Genomic DNA, 24,839 nt, shown 5'->3' with positions numbered 1-24,839 from the left:
AATATTTATCAATTATCTTAAAATAAAAACCAATTCATGACCCACTAAACATTTTTCATCGATATTTCGTCGCACTCGATAACGTGACCAAAGAGTCGTATTTTCCTTTATTATTACTAAAGGTGTAAACCATTTTTTTCTTCTCCATTGATTCGATAAGGAGGTGCGGCTCCCCAAGGTTCGACCATTAAGAACCAACCAAGATACTTAATCTATTGTTGGTATGTACGGATATTAATTCACCTGTTCAAACACTTATCTCTCTTTGTTTTTTTTATTCTTTTGTTAGCCATACCTTTATTTATTATATAACATATCATCGAATAAATTACCACATTAATTGTGACGGGAATATTTTTCTAATTACAAACAGAAAGCACAACAAATAAATATCAAGCAACAAGTGAATGATGAGACAATCAAACTCAATAACATCGCTTCCAAACAACGTTCATTGTTTTAAAGAAGTCGCAGATATTGTCGTTTCTATGTAAGGATCGTTATGTGAAATGTTTGCCATTAGATTTGATATTTTGCTCGCTCACGACTTAGAAAGGATGATGTTATTGACGGTCGCCGCGCGGCCCATCCCTCGATGAGCCTCGTGATGGTTTCATGGCCGTTCTTTTTTTCCAGAGCCTACCTAAAAAATATTTAATCTATATCTCTGCGTTTTGCCGTAAACCGATTAAGATCTGTTAGGCAGCGATGGTCCAAATCTAATACAATACCCAACTCGACCTTTAACTACGATCGGGATACGTTTTTGGTGAAATCGTACAGAAAAAGTCAAGGATGACTTGATGGTGCTGTTTGTTTTAGTCCTATAATTAAAGTTAAATCTTATTGGGTTCCGTGTTTTTTTATGCATATATTGATATATCTAAATATCGTCATTCGCTGATAATTAGTTTGCTTCGATAGCGTCATTGGGTTAAAAGTTAATTTAAAAAAACGCTCCTTATAATCATTTTTAATGCTATTCAACTATGAGAAAACTTGTACCGTTTGCATATTGCTTACAAATACTACTGCGATACAAATTAATGCATAATTAATATCCGCTTGATGTTGCTTTCGTTCTTGTTAAGTTCCGAATTTGTGAATAAAATGAATGAAAGAATAAGTGTTACAACGCAGAATATAATAACTAACCTGGAATAATAATATTTTCATATAACGTCAACAAAATCCATACTCATTTTAAGTCGATACCCTAGTTCAGACATTTGAAAGAACCTGCCTTTAACGGATTCAGATCTGATTATCCATTGGAATAAGTGTGTTATTTTTGAAGAGTCTCCGTTTGAAAACACTTAGTCAGCGCTTTTTTGACAGAATTTTTGTTTAAATTGGAAATGGAAGAATGTTGCTAGAATAAAAATATTAAAGCAAGACAAGCCTACACCATCTTTTAAATGATACTTGCGCTTATTGAAAGTTCTATAACTATAACAGGTCAATTGAAAAGTCGCCGGCCTGCCATAGTAAAACATATTTTTTGGCAAAATTAGTTTTTTATTCAACATAATTTCCGTCAAGGCAGATACACTGATTTTAGCGACTCACCAACTTTTCGATACCATTTCTGTAGTACGACTTGTCCTTTGCTTCAAAATAGGCCTCAGTTTCGTCGATCACCTCTTCATTCGACGAAACTTTCTTCCCAGCGAGCATTCTCTTGAGACCTGAGAACAGGAAATAGTCTCTGGGGGCCAGATCTGGAGAATGCGGTGGATGAGGAAGCAATTCCAAGCCCAATTCATGGATTTTTGCCATCGTTTTCACTGACTTGTGACACGGTGCATTGTCTTGGTGAAAGAGCACTTTCTTTTTCTTCAAATTCGGCCGTTTTTCGTCAATTTCGACCTTCAAACGGTCCAATAACGCTAAATAATAATCGCTGTTGATGGTCCTTCCTACTTCAAGATAACCAATGAAAATTATTCCATGCGCATCCCAAAACACAGACGCCATAACCTTGCCAGCCGACTGTTGCATTTTCCCACGCTTTGGAGCGGGATCATCGCATGCAGTCCACTCGGACGACTGTCGACTAGACTTCGCAGTGAAATGATGAAGCTATGGTTTCATCCATTGTCACATATCGACGCAAGCACACGGGTTTATTACGTTTGCACAGAGCTTTCTGATTCCCAAATATTCGTGAATGATGTACAAGTTCAGTTAATATCTTTAGAGTGTCTGCTATTTCATTCAATTTCAATTTACGGTCATTCAAAATTATTTTGTGGATTTTTTAAATGTTTTCGTCGGTAACAACCTCTTTTGGGCGTCCACTGCATTCACATGAAATGAGCACCTTCTTCGGCGCTCATTTCACCACGTCTAAACTTAGCATACCAATCCTTGATGGTTGATTTTCCTGGGGCAGTATCCGGAAACTCGATATCAAGCCATGTTTTTGCTTCAACTGTATTTTTTCCTTTCAAAAAGCAATATTTTATGAACACGCGAAATTTCTTTTTATCCATTTTTTTCACAATAACAAAAGTTGCTTCACTCAAAATACTATAATTCACAAACTAATGATCAGCTGTAAAATTTATACCCGACAGTTACTAAAGTATTCTGAAGATTATCAAGTGATCAAGTTATGCATTAGGCATTTATAGTATCAAGAGTTTTTAGACTATTTATTTTGTTAAATTGATTATAAATTAATATTGATAGTAAAATGAAATTGTAACACATGAGCTGAAAAGTCCCAGGCGTAACAAAGAGTGCGTTTTTTTAATTAGCTTTATTTATCAACGTAATCTCCATCAAGAGCCACACAGTCATTCCAGCGCCGCTCTAACACTTCAATACCACTTTTGAAGAACGACTTTTTGCCTCAAAATAGGCCTCAGTTTCAGCAATAACCTCTTAATTCGAGCGAAATTTCTTATCGGTGGTCATATTTCGAAGTATGTGAACTGCCAATAGTCGCTAGAAGCCAAATCTGATGAATACAGCGGATATGGGAGCAATTCGAAGTTCAATTCATGTAGTTTTACCATGGTCTTTACTGACTTGTGATACACTGCGTTGTCTTGATGAAACACATTTTTTCTTTGCCATATGCAGTCGTTTCTTCATTATTTCAGCCTTCAAACGCTTCAATAACACTATATAATATTCACTGTTGATAGTATTTCCATTCTCAGAATAGTCGATGAATATTACACCATGCACATTCTAAAACACCGAGGCCATAACCTTTCCAGTCGACTTTTGTGCTTTCGGGTGCTTTGGTCGAGGTTCACCAGTTGCTGTCCACTCAGATGACGGTCGTTTTGATTCCGGAGTGAAATGATGGATCCATGTTTCATCCATTATCACATATCGGTACACAAATTCCGATTTGTTATGTTTAAACATGGTAAACACTGCTCAGAATCATCAATACTTTCTGGTTTTTGATCAACAGTGAAAAAACGCGGCACCAACTTTGAACAGATCTTTCTTATAGTCAAATGCTCATGCAATATAAAACGAACACTTTTTTTGATATCTATACAATATTTGCTAACTCACGGAACTTCATTATTCGATCATACAAAACGATTTTGTGGATTTTTTGTTTTCTGGTGTTACCACCACATTTGGATTTCCACTGCGTTTTGCACCATCAGTGTCTCTACGACCACGTTTAAAGTCAGTAAACCAATATTTTATTGTTGTTTCTAATGGAGCAGACATAACACTTTTCAAGCCATTGCTTCGCTTGAACGGCATTTTTTCCTGTCAAGAATGAAGGTATAGTTAAAACACGAAATTATTTTCGATCCATTTTTCTGAAAATAACGAAATGTAGCACTTATCGCAATAACTCACAAACTTATGAGTAGAATATCATGAAATTTTAACAGATTTCTTTTCAAGCTTAATACTAACTGAAAAAGTGTTGAATGCAATGAAACTAGCACCATCTATGTGTTAGGGCCGGGACCTTTTAGATCATGTATTATATTATCAAAAATAACAATATGAGACTGTTTACAAAAATATTAATGGGATATAGTTGTTTTAGTGAAATACTAAAAATCTGATTATTGACTGGTATAAGGTGTTATTTCGGAAGCGTCCTATTATTCACTTTTTATTTGGATATATACTAAACATATACATTTTGTCTTATTAATAACTAGCGACCCGCTCCGGCTTCGCACGGGTGCAATGCTGATACTAAATTAAATACACTAAAGAAAAAATGTGAACGTTGTATATAAAAACAAAGCGGCCCGCTCCGACTTTGCACGGGCATAAAATATATATGCCTATGTCACTCAATGAAAACATGATTAAAATCGATCCAGTATTTTTGGCCTGCACGCATTAAATTTGGAGTAAAACAATTCCTCTTCCCCTATACTTACTATGAAGATTTCCTGCTATCTTTGGAATATCTAAATTCATACAATTTTTATTACATTACACATTTTTAAACGCAAATTTTAAATTTGTAATATCTCCGAAAATATTTGTTTAATTTACATGCTGTAAGGAACCATATTGATCTATATTAATTGCACACTGTATTTAAGGTACTTAATTCGATAAGGATTAATGCCGTATTGCTTAAAATAGCTTCGTAAATAAGCCATTATCTCACGTAAAAAGTAAACAATAAAAATGGTTAATCTGGGTTATCCCTAAAAGATAAACATATACCATCGCGGACTTTTTGTAGATCTTTTTATGGTGTACAATACTGTAGTACATTAATTTGATCTAACTCGTAGGGTTAGGCTGCGTTTTTGCTAATTGCTAAATAAGCCTAAAAAAATAGGTTAATTTACATCACGTTAGAAACCTCTAAAATTAGCAATGTTGCCTTAGTATATTATGCATGTATTATACATATAAACCTTCTTCTTGAATCACTCTATCTATTGAAAAAAAACGCATCAAAATCCGTTGCGTAGTTTTAAAGATTTAAGCGCACATAGGGATATAGGGACAGAAAAGGCGACTTTGTTTTATACTATGTAGTGATTTCTCTCCACACCAAAAATTATGTGCTAGATTAAGTTTGTTTTCGTCTATTTTTTTGGAAAGAATAGATAATGTTTCAAGCATTTATCAGAATAAACTTACATGTTGGAACTGGAGGACATGGTGGATCGGCACATGCTAATTCTTCCAAGTGACATTCCAGAGCGTGCGGACATCTAATGTCGTCGCAGGGATCCCGACAATGGCATTTGGGACAACCTTCCCGATCCAGAGCGAACCCATGGGGACAAAACATCCGACAGGTGGCCTCCGAGCATCTTTTCGGCGCTGAAACAAACAACGTTCCCATCGTTAACATGGCGGAACTCATTTCCGCGGGCATAGCCCCTTAGAAGCAATTTAGAAAGACCGGAACTGCGAATCGGACTACCGTCTAACGAACACAGTCGGTCAGCTGATTAATTAAAAACGTTTAATCGGTGCAAATTAGTGGCGGAGGCAGCCGAACCATTGTGGCAACTATTTCGAACGGATGCATGGCCTACCATGACCTGATTTCCCTCGGCTCGTGTTACGTTTTCGAACAAAAATACCATCAAATGAGATCAAACGTACCGTTTCGGTCCTCGTTCCATGGATTTTTTCGCACCAATCTGTCCGATTATTAATTATTGTGTTGGATGGAGAAAAAAGGCGATCGAAAAAATTTGAAATGACGCGATATGAAATTAATGGGCGGGGTACATACCATAACTCATTTAATTGTTAATTACTCTATTTTATATTAACCCAACCAACAAATAACTAATAACCTTCATCAGTGGAATATGCCTTTTGTTAATTTTTTTATTACTCTTACTAGTTCCAGAATCTGCCCAGAGATATATATAAATCTATATAAATCACTTCATTAAACCTATTTTAAAGTCTATATATGTCCAAAAATCAGATCGGATGGTGTTAGACGTTTTAGTTTTAGTCTACGCACTTCACTGTCACTTTGCATATTTAGCTGGTTAGCGAGTACATTGGGATGCACTGACACCCTTTCGAAGTACTTTCACACAAACACGTTGAATTACACTCGTTATTGGTTCTCGAGGAATATCGCGTTGTATCACTTCATTTGAAACATAGTACGGAGCATTGACAATGGTACGCAATACTTTATTTTGGAACCGTTGTATGATGGATATATTAGACTTGCTGGCGGTTCCCTATAGTTGTATTCCATATGACCCAATTAGGCTTGAGTATAGATTTATAGAAAAATATCTTGTCATCTAATGATAACTTGGATTTGCGCCCGATAAGTCCAAGTTGTTTCCGTTTAGCGAGTAGTTCTTCCACGTTAGGCGTCGATCTAGGTGCATACCAAGATATTTAGCATTCTCTGCTTGCGGGATTTGACAATTATTGATAGAGGCTGGTGGATATGTACTTCTACGGAGCGTAAAAGTTATATGATTGAATTTTGTTTCGTTATCTTTTTACGCCATATTTTCAGAAATATTTTTATTTGGTTTATATGTGTAACCTACAAAATTTATTGATTCTATGGCAGAATCTTCATGAATGATTATTTTATATATACTACTGGACACAGTACACGACCTTGCCGAACTCCCGAATATATTGCATGTAGTTTGGTATGTTCATCGCCTTGTTTGACAGTAACATGACGATCTGTGAGGTAAGATTTTAGTAATTCATAATCCGGATGCGGGAAAAGTTTCTTTAATTTGACCTCCCATCCCGTATGCCATACTTTATCAAAGGACCGAGATATGTCTAGGAATGGAGCTCAACAATATATTTTGGCGTTAAAGTCCATATTTATTTTGGTAAAAAGTCTATGCACTTTTTATATTGTTCCATGCTTATTGAGAAACCCAAATTGGTGTTCTGGAATGATCTTTCTTTTTTCTACTACACAATTGAACCTCTTCATGTACAGTTTCTTAAAAACTTTTGGGATTATAGGCAATAAACCTATAGGCTTGTAGGAGATGACATCTTCTGATGTTTTCTCTGGTTTGAGTACCACCAACAAAGGTTAGTTGGTTAAGGTGTACTAAAATACTATTTAACTATATTATATATACATATATATACATATATATATATATATATATATATATATATATATATATATATATTTATATATATATATATATATATATATATATATATATATATATATATATATATATATATTATATATATATATAATGAAATATTTTGAAGTGGCATAAACATTTGAAAAGCTCTTTTTTGGCATTGATGAATGCTCAATTATTTTAAAAGCATTTTTCAAAAATTGTAAAATCTATTGAATTATTCTAAAAACACTCTTATATTTAGAATCTGAAAAAGCACATTCTAGTTTACTGAATTTTGGACAAAAGCAGTACAATTTTAGGTGAGCGGGCACCAAATATGGACTAAATCTGTTAAAAGAGTCTTTGATAATCAACTATTGGACTTTGGAAACCCCAAGCTTGAAAATTATTAGATTGCGGAAATATATATTCGCTCAGTCTACCGGAATTTACACTTTGTCAGGCTGTACGGACACCAAAAGTGAACTGAACAGTGGATTCAACATGTCACCACTTTTTGATATTGAAGTACAATTATTTTAGTGAAACAAAGTGTGTTTTCAGAATGATGTCATCATCTATGAACTGCCGTATCAAATTTACTTAACTAGAAACCTTCAATGCATTGAATAAATGGTCTGAAATTTATGATGAATTCAATATCAGTACAAAACAGAATCAGTTAAATTTATCAGTACGATAAGGCTCGTGTACGTGTCATAATCTGTCTAAAAATATTGGGAAAGGCTTACATGAAATCTCCTACTTGACTTGATGAACAAAATGACACAATGATTCATTTTTTTCAGTTTCATATGTTGAAATATATCAGTTGTTATTAAAAAAAAAACGCTGCGGACTAAATCCAAATAGTTAAGAAGCTAAAGAATTATTTAAATAAATCTGAATATAAACAGTGAATGGTGAATGGATTAAGAATTAAAATTTAATATTATGGTATTACATCCGTAAAATTGTCAAGAGGAATCTCAAAACACGAATTTGAATAGTTATTTTTTGTTATTGAAATAATAATAGAGAAACATTATTATTTAAATTTGGTTTATGTACTAATTTAATTTCTATAATATTTCATTTGATGTTAATTGAAAAAATATTATCAAAAATACGTCGTATTTTTATCATTGACGCTATATTGCAAGAAAAACCCAAATATTGATATTTTGTAAATTACAACAGTCATTAGTAAATTTCTGTCACATTAGAAAGTAGATGACGTATCGAAGAATGAGCTCACCTGTGCAGTTGACCAAGGAAGCAGCTGGTGCACGAGTACCAGGTAATTCGAAACCTGCTTCGTCTACGCACCAACAGGAACTGATAATTTCGTTGTCGCACTGAATTGGTTCGAAACCTCCATTCTTGTTGCAACGTGGCATACGCAGAGATTTAGGTTCGACTCCGAGAGCCTTGGCACGTCTTGATGTTGCCATTCTTAAAGTCTGACAGCCTGAAAAGTAATTAATAGTTTAATTAGGAAATAATTAATATATTATTACCCCCAATCATACAAAATAATTACAAATCAAAAATACTACAATTTAAATAAGAATAAAAACTTTTATTAGAAATATTTGAATATACTTTAATTTTTTAACTCTTTTGTTGTTAATAATTGCTTAATGATTTGGTGTTATACTCAACAGCTATAGCCCCTTGGCATAAGCAATAGACCGGCCTGAATTTTTTTTTTGTAAATCAGATTGATTTCTGATGTTATATGTATTTTGTGTCCTTCCTATTTCTATTTCAGGAGGTTTATCAAAAGGTTCACTAGTGATCTTTATTATTTTATTTAGGTCCAAAACACTTTGCAAAGTTGTGTAAAAATGGAAAAGATTTAACACTGTCTTTCTACGTAAATAATACAAAAAGTATTTTCGTTGATTTTTCTAAAAATTATAGCAAAATAAAGCTATTTTATAAGCCACAGTATCTCATACAATCAATTAAAAATGTTTAGAATTACAGACTTGTTTTGCCCCATTTGGAGAGCTCTAGGTCTGTTGCGTAATTTATATAATTTAGCTAGAACTTGAACCGGACGAGTTTTTACATGATTAATGTTATTTGCAGCTTCATCAAGAATCTTCCTTAAATCCAATGATATTTTTAGTGTACTACAGGAATATTTTTCTTAAAATTAATTTTGTATTGACTCTCCCGCAGTTCTATGTGTTTATAAACACATAGAACAAACCATTTGATATACCAAAGATATATCTTATCAATATAGGTGTCATTACATCATATAGCCTCGCAACCACATCAATATGATTTCACCGTTAATATGATCAAACCATTTGGAATTCTATCAAACACAATATTATTTAGACCTTACATTGCTGTAATTATTTGTTTGCTATGTCTTCTCCAAGTTCCGACTATTTCAAGTAAGTTAAGGAGTGGTGCTTCGAAATGTATGCAAACTTGACACATGTCTTGTGCCTTTGAAGAAAAGGATATATTTACACTTGAGATTTCCATGATTTGAACCAAACCATGAATTTACCTACATAAATAGCACCTAGTGGATTAAAATAACGCTTAGGAATAACTGATTAAAATAATGCCCTGGGACAAATTCAAACTGCCAAGATATCTTATAACAAACGATTATTCGATATGTCCTCGAAACTATAATAAAAGAACAAAACTGGATTATTACTGATGAAAAGATCGATATTATAAGATATAAGATGGTTGAGTATTAGAGTATTAAAATAATTATAAGATTTTAAGAGTAATTAAGAAGGCTTTAGATGAGCAAGGCCTGATAGATATATTAGTGGTTGAGTAAAGTAGTTATGAAACATCTAACAGAAAATTGATAATTACCATTATTGTCTTAAGGCAGTCTTAAGGTGGCTAGTTATTGCGGCATATACAAGAAAATAGCCAAAAAAAAGTCCTTAAGATCATTAAAATCACAAAAATATTGTTGTTATTTTGGATGGTATTATATTTCTGTAACATATACAAGAGGTATTAATAAATAAACATGTAAAGTATATGTAGAAAGTTGGGTCTAATAACTTGGGTGATGTAGTGAAAATTTTGGCTATTGACTGACATAATTATCCATATAGAACCAACTCTTACATTGTTATATTTTAAGTATAATAAAGCATAATTTGAGGAAAAGCTGTATTATCGTGATAGCATGGACATTTTGTGGTGGATCCAGGAATGGAGAATAGAGTAAACACTGTGTTTTGAATTTACCTACACCAAACTGTTCATATATCAAAAAACATACATAATATTATTATCCCATACAGTAAAGTTCTGAGAAATATTGTGGATACACCCAGATGCTATAGGAACTATTATTTAAACCAAGAACTTCGCATTCAACTATAATAGAGGAAATTAAAAAATTCGCAATAAAACATGTGAAGAAAGACTCCACACCTATGTTAACACCGAAATGCTGCAGCTCTTGATTATAACACTGAACTAGGACGCGTGCTCAAGTGAATCAAACTGTGTGATCTTGCGTAGATTACACCATGACTTAAAGAAACCTCTTAGTTAGAAGAAAAACGACTCAATACTCTCATATTACCTCATTTATGTCAAATTAAAAAATCCAGACCTCGGGGATGCACTTTTTTATGTTAATCACTTGTTTTGAACAATATTTTATTTAAATCGCTCAAAGTGGAACAAAAATTAATAAGGGGCTTGTTATTGTTAATTAGCGAGTCCAAGAATATCGGAATCCAATATTAATTAGGCCGAAGATTTCGTGGCGAAGACGAAATCCTTGACGCTCACGAAAGCCGTAGCTGATTATTTAAATAATGCTTTCATTCAAAATTGTCAACAGTGACAAAATCATTCTAGTCGAGAATAACGTTAACCGATAGTTAAAGAATGGACTTTGTCAGAAGTGACTTTCCCAATTAACCATAGAAACGTTCGATATATTCTTTATTCTTTCATTTATACGCCTGAACGCTGATCCGCTAGGAACGATCATATTTTAGCATCATCGAGCGAACGATGTCAAACGGATTAAATCTGGGTCAATGCATAGCTCTTCGCTGGTTTGTAAACGCGCCATCATTCAATCAACCTGTTAGACGATTTTGCAATTACTTAAACTGAATAGTCAATTAATATATTTTTCTACGTTGATATACGAGGGTCACATGAAATTTTCTTGGTCAGATCAGCAAAAATATATTTTTCCTGCTTGAGTACACTACCTGGTGTCATTAGTTCATATGACAAGTTTTATCTTGTTCTCTCAAACAGTTTACATGAATATTTGTATGAATATCTGCGTGTTTTTTTATTATAATGCATAAACTCTCTAGAGAAAATTCACTAAAACTTTAAAAAAGTTTATAGGGACCCTTGTCCCTCCATGTCAATTGTGAAGAAGCGGAAGAATACCTTTTCGTACATAATAATTAATAAATAAATAAAATATTTACTACAAAAGATTTGCAGACTACATTGAGAGAATATCTAGCCCCATACAGCTGACGGAGTTAAATCATTACCCTGTATAATTGGACAGAAATGAAAGAAAATTCCATTTGTCACATTAAGTCAATGAAAAATCGCGAAAATATTAATGAAATTTCAAAGAAAAACACTAATTAAGATCATCAACCTAATAGATGCTTCATTCATACTACAATATGTACTACAACCGTGAAATGTCGCAAGTAATTATGACTTCGAAACTAGGAAAATCAAATCATCTCAAGAAATTGTGTCATACCAACCAATATCACTACTGACGACGATGTCCAAATTATTTAAAGAATTTCTATGGAAATAATTCGGATAAAACCAAATGTTGAGGAAAATAATCTTACTCTGGATTACCAACTTGATTTCAGTGAACAACTTCCTATGATTGAATTGAAAGATTCACAGAATCGCCAATGTCACAGAAACATCAATAGAAGAAAATAATGTTTGATCTGCAATAGTTTTAGACGTTGCTCAAGCTCTCCCTAAAGTTTGGCATGAGGTTTTAAAGCATTATAAGTTTGAAATGCTTCTCTCTGGCCAACATTCAGAAAATATAAAAATATAAAATATAACAAGAAGATGCTTAAGTATATAAAACCAGTTCTTTATGTGCTGTACATTTGCCGATGACACTGCAATCCTAGTCATTCGAGAAAATAACACTGAATTCAAAAAGTTGCAAACCAGAGAGTTGGGCAGAAAAATGGTGTATCGAAATGAATCAAAATAAATCATTGAATATTATTTTCATCAACAAAAAATCATAAAGCATAAGCCAGAATATATAAATCAGCAAGGTATTGCGAAGTATTGTCGATGGTCCATCATTCATGGTATATTTGCAAGGACCATCTACATAAGGACCTGAAGATAGAAACTGTTGATAAAGCTATCAATGACTTTGCCCAAAGATATGAGAGGCTTCTCCAGCTTCCAGATAATGATGACTTAGTCAGAATATTGATTAAATATAATAATAAAAAATAATTGTAATTTTAAAAGGTTATATTGTAAGATCTGGTACCTGTCAACAACATAACCTTGAAGTATTTATTTTTACTGAAATTTTGAACCAAATAAATGTCATTTACATGACCAGAACTGAGAGTGCATGTACTTAATTTGAGGAAACATGAACATAACACAGTAAAAACTTAGCGAAATGCAAGAAGTGCATGATGACACGAAATGAATGTATAAATTTACTGAAGTAAATCATCGCTATAATCTGAAATAAATTGGTTTAAATGAAGCATTGAGTAACAAGTGTCACCCATTACATGGGGAGATTGCTATATCACAATATAGGTTTGTTAGTTGATCTTCTTTTGTTGTTAAAATAAATTATTTTGAATGAATCAAGAATGTTTTTCTTTTAACGCCTACACATTTCATAATCTATAACTGGAAGTTTTTGAATGTTGAACATATTTAGAAAGATTACCGCAGATCGACGTGGGAAAATTACGAAAATATCAAAAAAGAGAAATAAGGTAATGACTATAACGGTTCGGAGCTTAATCGTCCGCATGTAATTGGGTGATGCCGGCGTCGACCCGAAACGATGTTCAACAACGGCATTGTTGTCCGTTTCTTGCGGTTCTCAGCGAAATTTCGCCAATCTCCTTTGTCTTCTTCATTTTTGCCTACAGGTTTTTATTATCGGGTTACTCCATGCCATATATTTCTACACTTATGGTTTCTAGTGTTAATTTTTCATAATAGTCTTTATTTATCTCTACATCCTATATAAATTGAATATATTTTAAGATATGTGGAGATATATAGATATATCTAGGTGATACAAAGTTCACGGGGCCATCTAGTTTTATTTGTGCTATAATAATTCCTTAAAATATTGTTATAGACACATACAAAATGAATACCTTAACATATAAGATCCTTTGGGATCACCTGTATCCCTATAAAAAAATTTGAACACTAACGTCTTCGTATTCAAACACTGTACATAACATCTTTCTATCACCTATTTCGTATACATTCTTAGACCGATTACTATTGTTTTCAAGTTACTAAATACATTATAAATAATTTCTAAATCAATACTATCCTAAGTATTTTGATATATATTTGGTTTTATGTTATCTTATCTTATAACATACAATCGAGATTATGCTTTTATAATGAACATTTTTCTTTCATCATTAGACTCTACAAAGTCGATTTGTGGTTGAAAACGTAGCGTATCAAACCAAATGAGACAAAATCTACCCATATGACATTCACCCTTTGCAGAAAAACATGTTCCCTACTATAATTGAATAATCACGAACTTACGCAAGTAGACAACGTTAAATATCTGGGAATGCATTTCGGTCGACGTTTAACATGGAAAAACATATAGTTAGAAAACACAAAGAGACTGGGCTTCAATTAAACCAAATATACTGGCTGATAGGGCGTAAGGGCGTAGGGATGGATAGGGTTTTGCTGTATAAGTCAATACTTAGGCTCATTTGGACCTATAATATTGAACTATGGGGTACTACTAGCAAATATAAGGTAGATATCCTCCAGAGGTTCCAGAATAAAGTGTTGCAAGTCATCGTCGATGCCCCATTTTACACGTGCAACAAACTGATTCAGCGCGATATGCCCATAGAACCCACGTCGAGTGTGACTCAGAGTGTTAGTACCAAGTATTCTGAAAGATTATTGGTGCATCCCAATGCACTCGCCAAACAGTTAAATGTGCACGATGACAGTGAAGTGCATAGGCTCAAACGTAAACTGCCATACGAACTAATTAATAGACATAGAGTGAGATTAAATAATCTCTAGAATAAGCTAGAATAGCATCTAGAATAAGATTTAGATAATAAGTTGTACGCTAGATCACTTACTGAAGTGATCTATTACATGTCAGGATAGTTATATTATATAACTGAAATCATATAATAATACCTATTTGCCACGGGCAGACTGTTGACGTTCTAAGAGATTAATAAAAAAAATCATTAGACTCTAACTCAATTGACATCTTCACTCCTAAATGTTGAAGGAGCTTAGGCATTCTGTCATGTTTCTTGTAATCATTGGCAGATTTTCCATTCTAAAATATCCAAAACCATTCATGAAAACTTCTCATAGACGTTTCAATTTATTCAAAAACAGAAAAGAGGGTGGATTTTATACCTATAATAGCCATGATAGCCATATTACTTAACATTACATATTGTTCTATTACTTTGTATATTTTAAAGTGCAGTTGGAAACGATAGCGAAGAATCAACCAGAAAACTGCACCACGTAGTTAAAAATATAAATCAGTATATCCAGAAATGGAAAATAAAAGTCATTGCATTTCACCTACAGCCATATTGTTCATATACCAATAAATATGAGTAATACTACTATCCTATACAGTAACAATGTTAAGTACGTTGAAGTGAATTTTGGTGCAATACTTCGTTGGAAGAACCATATCAAAGAGAAAAGAAAAGAACTAGAATTAAAATTCAAGAAGATCTAAATTATCGGTACATGATAAGTTGCTGCTATTCAAGCAGATACTAAAAGCTATATTATACTAAAAGCTCCTATGAAATTCAGCTATGAAGATTTTGGTTCAAGGAATCAACAAGAACTTCACAATAAAATACAGAGTAGTATTATTTTTGCACCCTGATATTAAACAGTTACATACACCAAGACCTTCGAATTCCAATTGTCATACAGAGAAACAAGAGATCACAATAAGAGATGAGGAAAGACTCCACCCCCATGTAAACATCGAAGTGCTGCAACTTTAGAACTAAGCTGAACTAAGACGCAGACTCTTATCTTGTATAATTGTGTAGTGTATCAAATATTAAAAACACTGAAAAACTCTCCTAACCATTATTTTTTTATTAGAGACAAGAAGGATTAATGGATCTTTCTAGAAACCCTAGTTTTGTTACTGTGAAGTGTGTAAGTAAAAATTGTAAGTTTTCGTAAGGAGTAATTGTAAGTCGTCAATGACTAGTAAAAATATATTATAATATAATATTTAATTAAATATTTTAAGCATTTGTAAGCATTTTACACATTAAGTTTAGTACTTCCAGTATATCAACTATTATTGTATATATGATTATTGGTAATATTATGGTCTGGTTAACTCTATTTCTCTAGCTCTGTTTTGCCCCAACGAATAAATACAATGGTACAAAAAAGGCTTAAACAATTGATAGTTTCATATACTGAAAACATTGTGTATGATATCACATTTTTTGGTGTTAATTTAATAATACAAGATAGGATTTTTTTTCTAATACTTCTTTGATCTCATTTATCTCACTCGAGTTCAATATATTTTCCATCAACCAACAATCCTTCCTACTCAGTGTTGTTTGCTACCTTACTGTCATTTATCTCAAATAATGTCCTGCCACAAAAGCCTGCAAATAATCGTAATTTCGATTCCTTCGTTCGAACTTGTACAATATACTTAATGTATAATACAAAAATACAAGTATTGTACAAGCTTTCTGATATTCCTTAAACAAATTTGTTTTACTCGTTTTAATGATTCATATTGTCAACTCAAATCAACTTGTGATCTATTGTCTTCCAGTAATTCGATACTCTTTGATATGTTGTCTCATGTAAATATTTAAATCTATAGAATTGTTTAAGACTTTTTATAGGTGGATTAGTGCAATCTAGTACTTGTAGTATTCGTATAACAGTCGGTGTTTTCTGTTGGTTGGAACATTTTCTTATCTTCAATAATGAGTTGTGAATTTATTCCTAATATTTTGTTCGAAACATTATGATAATGTAAGCAGAATATCTAACCGATAGCTGTCATTCAAATTCCTTAAAAAATCGCCATAATCCTCTGAATACCGAGTGCGTTGAGCCATTGTTACAAGCGAACTACTTTCTTCGATTGTTAATTTTAATGCAGATCATTTTGTTTGTCGTGTCTATTTTCATGAATAAATTCAATTCGAAACAGGCCGAACACAATAACACACTCTTAAGACAATTTTCATGACGCCGATGCAATTTTATGGCCCACTATATGTATATGTTAGCGTTCCAGTAACGCCCTCTATCTATAATCAAGCCGGCTCATAAATTATACAATTTGTTGTTATCTGGTTTACAACAATGCGACCGTTCCCCGGCAATAAAGACCACGCGCTGCGATAGACAGATATGTTGTATATGTTTTTTTTTTTTCGTTCTGACGCACAAGTGAAAAGGCTAATAATAAATATGATAAATTCGACCTATATTTTAAACAAACGATATTAGAGTTCCTTATCGATGTCAGTTAACTAATTGTCTAGTGTAAAAATACCTGTAAAAAGTTGTTTGGTGCATATTTTCCCGCAAGGGCTCTTGCAACAGACCGCATCTGGGGCGCAGTCATCGTCCTCTTGGCATGGCTCGGCACGGAAGGGACATTCGGTAAGCATGGGACATTTTGATGATGACGATTCTAATGTTGAATCTGAAAACATAAAATTCAATATAACGTTTATTTTCAAACAAGAACAAAGCTTTGATGCTCTACATCCAAAAGAACTGCAGTATGTTAAATCATTTTATAACAATTAAATGTTTGCTAATCTTCAAAAGGTCTCGTCAACCTCCCACTCAGGACACAAATGATTCTAGTTTATCTTTGTGATTATGTATATTGGCAAAACTATGCAACCCAACAAGAAACTACCATCTCAAAAGTAACAGTCGTCAACATGCATCAGAAATTATTTTCAAAACATCTTTGTCACGAAATGACCTTCCAAAAACAAGAAATAATTAGACTTCAAACTTACATATACCAGTTTCATGTCAATTATATATTATATAGCTCTCAAAAATACTTTAACTTAAGTGTCACATTATAATTACATTACAAACATCAATAAGATAATCATTGATTAACAGATTTTAAAAATTCTTGGAGATATCAACAGCCAATGAGAACACAAACTTTTCATTTTTATTTAATTGCCTAATTATTATAATATTCTTAGTTTTCACATAACTAATTTCCTAAAATATGCAAAAAAAAGATAGAAAAAAAATTGTTTACTATATAATCAGTTAATTATCATAAACCACTGCCAAAGGCGTTTATTTAAAATTAATAAAAATTTTTAGGTTTTGTTTCCTGTTTTGGTTATTGCTGAATAATTTTAGATGTTCCTCTGCTAATGGTATTATGAATCATATCAGATTTATTGACATGATATATGTTTAAATAGGTGTAAACAAATACTTCTTTATATTCTGGTAAATAAATATAGTTATCAGTAATATTTCTTAGTTTAAAATAATTTATTATTATAATACAATCATTATTGATTTTATCTGATGTAAATATATGTGTGGTCATGAACCTTTATTGATGATAAACTACCTTAATTAGGCCTCTATTGTGGGTGGCTTTTGTGGTATATTACTTCATCGCAAGAGTCTTTCGTTTTATTTTCAATATAAAATATATACGCATCAATTCAGTTCATATAATCAAAAAAACAACTTAATCAGCAACTAAAAACTATATTTATATTGTTATATATTTTATGTACCTATTGTTTCTATTTAATATATGTGCTGATGTAAAGCATGCGACTATTGTTGTAATTATATGAATAGTATGGTATATAGTTCACGATTTAATGAAACTATATTTTGTAAATAGCTAATAATTAGGGAAAACAACAAATATGAGGACCTACCATAAAACAATAAGAGGAACTTATTAAAATTTAATATATGCTTTAAATGATATTAGTTCTAGAAGCTAGCGTGGTAATGCTTTATTATTGTCTATTTAATAATGAAAAGGTGCTAGAGATTTTAATGCTATACGGTAGTATATTTACAGATTTGTTCAAGTACCTTTTATAACAATTATATTTTAAAAATATTTTTTGTTTTCCTTTGTAGAAACTAAGGTTTAATTGAACTAGACTTGCTACTTATCGTGTGTGAATTTACTTCGAACGTATCGTGCAATTCTTCATTGGTTGCATAGCAACAAAAATTGATAATAAACCGAAGAACTTTGTCTTGTCAGCATAATAAGTTAGTTCGATCTCTTTGGTACTAAATCAAGTTGGGAGTAACTTTCAACTAACCAGAAGTTGTTTACGTTTGAGCCTAATCCGCTCAGCATTTTAACATTTTGTTTATCATGAGAAAGGAAGGAATTCCTACATTTTGATGGTAGATTCAGTGTGATACTTATATTTGCTAACAATTTTTCTGTTTAAATTTTTTAACTATCCTGTAAGTCTTTAATTATGAGTGTTAAAAAATATAATATTAAAAGACCATTCAGTTAAAAAATTAATATTATATATAGTAAATATGTGGTGTCTATTTGTACGCAATATAGTGTATATCATCAAGCTTAAATATCCGGAGAAAAGAAGTTTTTATTAGGCCTACAATTTTTTTAATTATAAAAATTGTTGTAAAAATCGGTAAAATATATTTTATACAAAGTATTGTCCATCAATAGCCGCTACTTTTCCAATCTCCCAAACATTTACGAATTCCATCTCGTAACGATGATGTATCTTTGGAAGCCATCCACGAATCGACCAATTTTTGATATCTTCATAAAAAGTGAAGTGCTCTTCAGCCATGTCATGACTAATATTGGAACAAGAGTGTAGTAATCAGAAGGAGTAAGATCTGGAGAATACTATGGATGAAGTAGCAATTCTCATTTTAATATTTCCAAATATATTTTCACCAGTCTTGTAACATATAGTCGAGCGTTGTCATGCTGAAGCATAACATTGCCATATCATGTGTTTCATCGAGTAATGCCTTCAAATGAAAAAGAGGGTCTTCAATTTTTTTGGCTGCCCAGGACGCTGTTTGTCTTCGGCATCAAAATCACCACATTTCAAAGGTCGAAGCCAACATTCACATGTTGAAATCGTTGGAGCGTGGTTGCCACAAGCTTCACACAGCATTTGATGATCTTCAGCCTTTTTTTTAAGTGAAATAGGCCTGATCATTTCACACGCTATTATAGTAAAAATAGAAATTGGTTTCCTCGATTTCGCTACTAAAGCTAAAGATACTGATTTCAATGAAAAATTATTGATTAAATTTATGACAACAATTAACCAAAAAAAAAAGAAAATAAACATGCTTTATTAACCTTTATTTGCTAAAAAACGATATACGATTTCACTTCACCTCATTGTCTGACACCGCGGACGTTGATGACCTGATACGGCGATAGGTGATTCTCCCAGCTGGCACCCACGGTACCCGCGTGGGCGTTTAAAACAAAACCCTCCGCTTCTCCGGGTGACTCAACCGCGGACAATGCACGCTAAACTATCCCTATTTTTACATCTAGAACGAACAGTTTCAACTCTCAAACTCAAGGTGAAATAAAACCCTATCGTTCATTTACGTTATGCGTTTCTTTTTATGTGTGCATTCTGTCGTCTGATGTTGGGACACGTTCGCTTCTTACGACAACCTTGAGGAGCATCGTTTACCAATATACTTGCCTGGGAAGAGTCGACTTTCTCTAACGCGATGGCGAGAATCGTGATCTAAATGCTGGTCTTGAATAAATATGCATTGCTGATGTTAAACGGATATTCTTTTATGATATTTATACGATTGTGCGATCGGTAAATATACTGTCGAGGAATTTTATTTACTACACAAGAGGAATTACTGGAACTATTTCTCAAATTATATAGTCAGACGCACAGTGAAGCTTTTCCTGTCATTACATTTTTTTTTGTTAAAGCATATATACTATATCAAAAATGTAATCTGCGCAAAGAGAAATAAGTATTTCTTATGATAATTAGTACAAACAAGAATAAATATCGCTAAGTTTAAGTATGCAATGTTATGGTCTGAAACATATGTCATTTTATTCTATTGAAATCAAGCTTCAAAGTTAAACATATTATATTTTGCGTCAGTAACACAGTCATAGATTAATACCTCCTTCAAAAGTACAGTTATTACTTTTCTTATGTAATCAAAAAGAAAAAGACACGGAAAGTCATCGTTTGCTGGTAGAAAGTTACGCTCTAACCCTAAACATTCGAACATTCAAAAGTGGTGTTTTCGATGTGCAAGACAAAAAACGTTTTGGTAGACCGAAGAAGTTTGAAGAAGCGAAATTGAAGAAGAGTTATTGGATGAAGACTCAACCCAAACTCATAAATAATTGGCAAAAGCGTTAAATGTTGCCCAAGAAAAAAATTAGTGACCAAGTTCGAGCAATGGGAAAAATTCAAAACATGAGATGTTATATCAATTAAGGGACAAACAAAGGGAAAATCGAAAAATCGCCCTTGAAATGCTTCTTCACAGGTATGATCGATATGGCACATACATGACATACAAAAAATCACTTCAGTTATTTATTTCCTGTGTGAAATATGTTCTTCCAAATTTTGCTCTAAAGTATAACATCTATATATCAATCAGATAGACGCTTCACTGACATCACTCACATTTCGATGATATGGCATTTTTTAAGTTATATTGTGATGTTTCTTTTTACTTAAAAAGAAGGCCTTTTAGTTTAACGTTTCAGCGTTTTAAGAGATTTACAGTGTTAAGAGTCAAAGGTAAGTTTAGTTTCAGTTGTTACAAATAGGATAAATTAATTAAATGACTTAAAATTTGCAGTGAAAGTAAATTAATATGTCAAGTTTGTAGTATGACATACTTAGCAGCAAGAGAAAGAAAGTTTTCACTACGACCTTGCGGCACAATTAAAGCCGATAACACGAAGGATCATCTGCCTTCTCTGTGTCTCCAATGTAATGATTTTAGTATCCATACATATTGAATTCAGGCAGCATCTTTGTCGGATCCATAATATAGATGTTAATCTAATCTATATTTTAAGAATTTGTAAGGCTTTGAAAGTTGGAAGCCACAGGACGATGAAAAAAAATATTGCTTAAAGAATTTCTCAGAAACAAGAAGCCAAGAAGCTTATATACCATTGTATAAGGATTTATTATCAAGGTAGCATTTTCCATAAAACTATCGAAATGATTATTATCTTACGAATGAATTTTAGGTAGCGTACAAGAGAACACGCAAAAAAATAATTTCAATCTATCTATATAAGTCTTTTTTTGTTAAGAATATTATAAGACTCAATATTGAAGCAAAAATAAGTAGCCAATATGAATCCCAGAATAATATTCAACAATTGAAATTTGAGAAGGTAATAGGGAATTATATATTTAAAAATATTGCATATCATTAATCCCGAAAAGGTAGCTATTTAGAAAAGGATCGTACTTACTACAGCTGTATTGATTTGTTGATAATGAAAAGCAATCTGCCAAAGAGAAACGCAGAAATAAAAGAAAATAGTTAATATATATATATATATATATATATATATATATATATATATATATATATATATATATATATATATATATATATATATATACAGTATATTTATATATTTATAGTATTTAGTATTATGCAGTATTTTTATTTTTACCTCCTCTAAAATGATGCGTAAATAAATGTCATGTTCTTACTATTTTTTTAATAGTCATTTTTACTTTATATACAAATGTATGGTATATATAGCTTAATATAAAACTTATGAACATTACCCTTTATTTTAATAACTAATACGGAGTATATTTTACACTACGCTGGCGCAATATACTCAATCTACCGGGCCACGATGATTTTTAATGTATCCTCTTTTGCATTAGCTAACACCAACACTTTCAATTATACTCCTAATTGATTTCAGAAGGATATCACACACTATCACTTTTTTCAGAGACATGCAGCATCACTTGCCTTGCTGGAGGAATTGTTAAAACATATCGATGATTAACCCTGATCTTAGACAAACTAACATCGTTCTTTCCATATGGTTTTGCCATGTTGCTAGAAAAAAAAACTATTTTACTGTTTTAATTTCAATAACTTCGTGGAATATCCAGATCCAGAGCAATACGAAACACGCCATTCGATATAATCTAAATGAACTAACGTACAGTATACGTGAGTTTAAAATGAATAAAAAAGTAGAAGATCCAGGTTTGCTATAAGGTTGAAAGGGTTTAAAATATAAAGTGAAGTTAATTCTAATATCATGAAACTAATTATCAAAAGTAAATTAAATGGATAGTGTGGAGAAAAAGTCCCGCTACCATTTTGATTGCGTGTCATCTTGGTTAGGTGACGTGTAGCTCAATTTCGCTTTAACCATTGTGTTGTGTATACGACCGAATTTTGTTGTGGATAAATATACGCCACAAAAACGAGCATAAATAGTGACAATATTTATTGAAAATAATAGTTCCATTATAGCCACTCAGCCATAAATGTGTCCATGGTAGCGGGACTTTTACCCCAGGTTGTCCATCCTATCAATAATGGTGCTTTGAAAAAAATAGAGGTTAAAGAGATCTTCAAAAATCCTCTCGTCGCTAAGCTGGCACACCTATTGTCTATAGAACATCTATTATTTAGTTTATTCACTGTGATTGAGTTTATCAGTTAATCTCAAATGCGACAACAAGAATGTTTTTAAGAATTTGTCTTAAATTTCGCATTACAAATATAATTTGTAACAAACAAGCGAGTGTTTGGCTGAACTTAACATCGTGAAAAATCACCATTTAAATTTGATGGTAAAAAGCCATATTTGTTTTAATAAAACTCTTGGATTTTGCATCAGGACAATACACCATATAACAAAGGTATCATGAACAAATATTTTACCAGAAACAGAAAACATCGGAGAAAAGACGATACAGTAAACAGTACTGTCCAGATCTTATCCCGAGGAATCAACAACAAACAAAGAAAACTTCTTGTTTTGAAACAAAGAATAAATTATTCTGCTAAATAGTTAGATGAGCGTTAGAATGAGCCCAAGAAGGAAATTATTTGGAACACTGAAGAATTGTTATTTACGGATCAAATGAAATATCAAAAAATAAAAGTCATAATTTGGATATTTATGAATTCTTACTAAAACATATTGTTATGCTTCTCATGTTTTATGGATGGAAATCAAAGTGTTTCTTCTAAAAAATGAACTCCTAATAACTTCGTAAGTAAACAGTCATTTAAAATATTCCATTATTTGTGATTATCATCATCATGTTATCATAAGACAGGAACATTTATATATATATTTCTACTTTCCAAAGTCTTAGTTTTGTTTTTCAATAAAATTTATCTTATTTTAATAACGTAGAACACTACTTACATCACTTGGTATATAAAATTGACAGAAGAGAGAAGATATTACATGAAACCTTTGCTATTAATTATTTTAGCGATACCCAGAGACTTATAGAATTCAAATAAAATTAAAAAAACAGCAGTACAATTATAAATTGGATCAATACGGTTTTTATTTATTTTCAGGAATTATATCATAATTTAATTTAGAAATAAAGTAAATTTCGAACCAGACAAATTAAATGCTTTTTTATTTTTGTTTACGATATATGAATGTATCATTATTTCTTATGCAACTGCCTTTTATATAAAGAGATAAATACAAGGTATTATATATGATTTTCACTTATATTATGTCTAATATCTAGGAAGACTTTTGTTCTCTCTTTCTATGCCTACTGCAAATTTAATTAATGATCCTATGCAAGGTGAATTTCGGATATTGAACAAATTAAACATTATCTAATCCAGTCTAAAAGAACCCCTATAGATCAGTTTTCTGCTACTATATTCTAAATATCAATTCTAATATATTTATTCGCCATTATATCTTGTTGAAACCAATGCTCTGTTTTCTAATCCTTGTAGCCTTCTAGATAACTCATTTCTTCTTGCTTCTCCATTTTTGCTAATATTTTTTTAACAATTCGATTTGTGATTATTTCTCTCCATTATATTGGCATTTTGCTTTACTTCTTCTTTCTTGGGTTTATAAAATATATTAGATTTAGTGACGAATAAAGTACTTTTGCAAGGAAGTTCTACATTTAGTAGATGTTTTGTTCTGACTGATCATATTTATTTAAAAATCGCTTGCCATTTTAAACGTAGTAAAATTTGGTAAAAGTAGTAAATAAACCTCAATGGAATATATGTAGCCTCGCGCCAAATCACTGGGAATTGATGTATCAAAAGTAGACAAGCGTATAAAAGATTTAGGAGTGATATACAAGAAAGGTCATTGATATAAATATATCAATATTTATTATTATTAACAATTATTGAAGTAATTTTTACAACGGAGTCCGCTATTGATGACTGATCAATCTATTATAA

The 24,839-nt window shown here is 32.0% G+C and overlaps 1 protein-coding gene across 1 annotated transcript in view; it reads right to left on the bottom strand.

Moving 5' to 3' along the window:
• LOC143194965 (uncharacterized) overlaps positions 1–24,839 on the bottom strand; it is an 80,547-nt gene that overhangs the window by 44,730 nt on the left and 10,978 nt on the right. The window contains exons 3-5 of the mRNA XM_076401782.1: positions 16,894–17,046; positions 8,323–8,535; positions 5,104–5,289 (exon numbers count right to left, since the gene is read on the bottom strand). Of these exons, the coding sequence (XP_076257897.1) occupies positions 5,104–5,289; positions 8,323–8,535; positions 16,894–17,046 (552 nt within the window). The remainder of the gene's footprint in view (positions 1–5,103; positions 5,290–8,322; positions 8,536–16,893; positions 17,047–24,839) is intronic.

This window comes from Rhynchophorus ferrugineus, unplaced genomic scaffold (genome assembly GCF_030347505.1).
Source record: "Rhynchophorus ferrugineus isolate W39M unplaced genomic scaffold, kcgeb_rfMv2 rfM4, whole genome shotgun sequence".
Lineage (NCBI taxonomy): Eukaryota > Metazoa > Arthropoda > Insecta > Coleoptera > Curculionidae > Rhynchophorus > Rhynchophorus ferrugineus.
The sequence above is the reverse complement of the archived record's forward strand: the minus strand, read 5'-3'. Positions and strand labels throughout refer to the sequence as shown.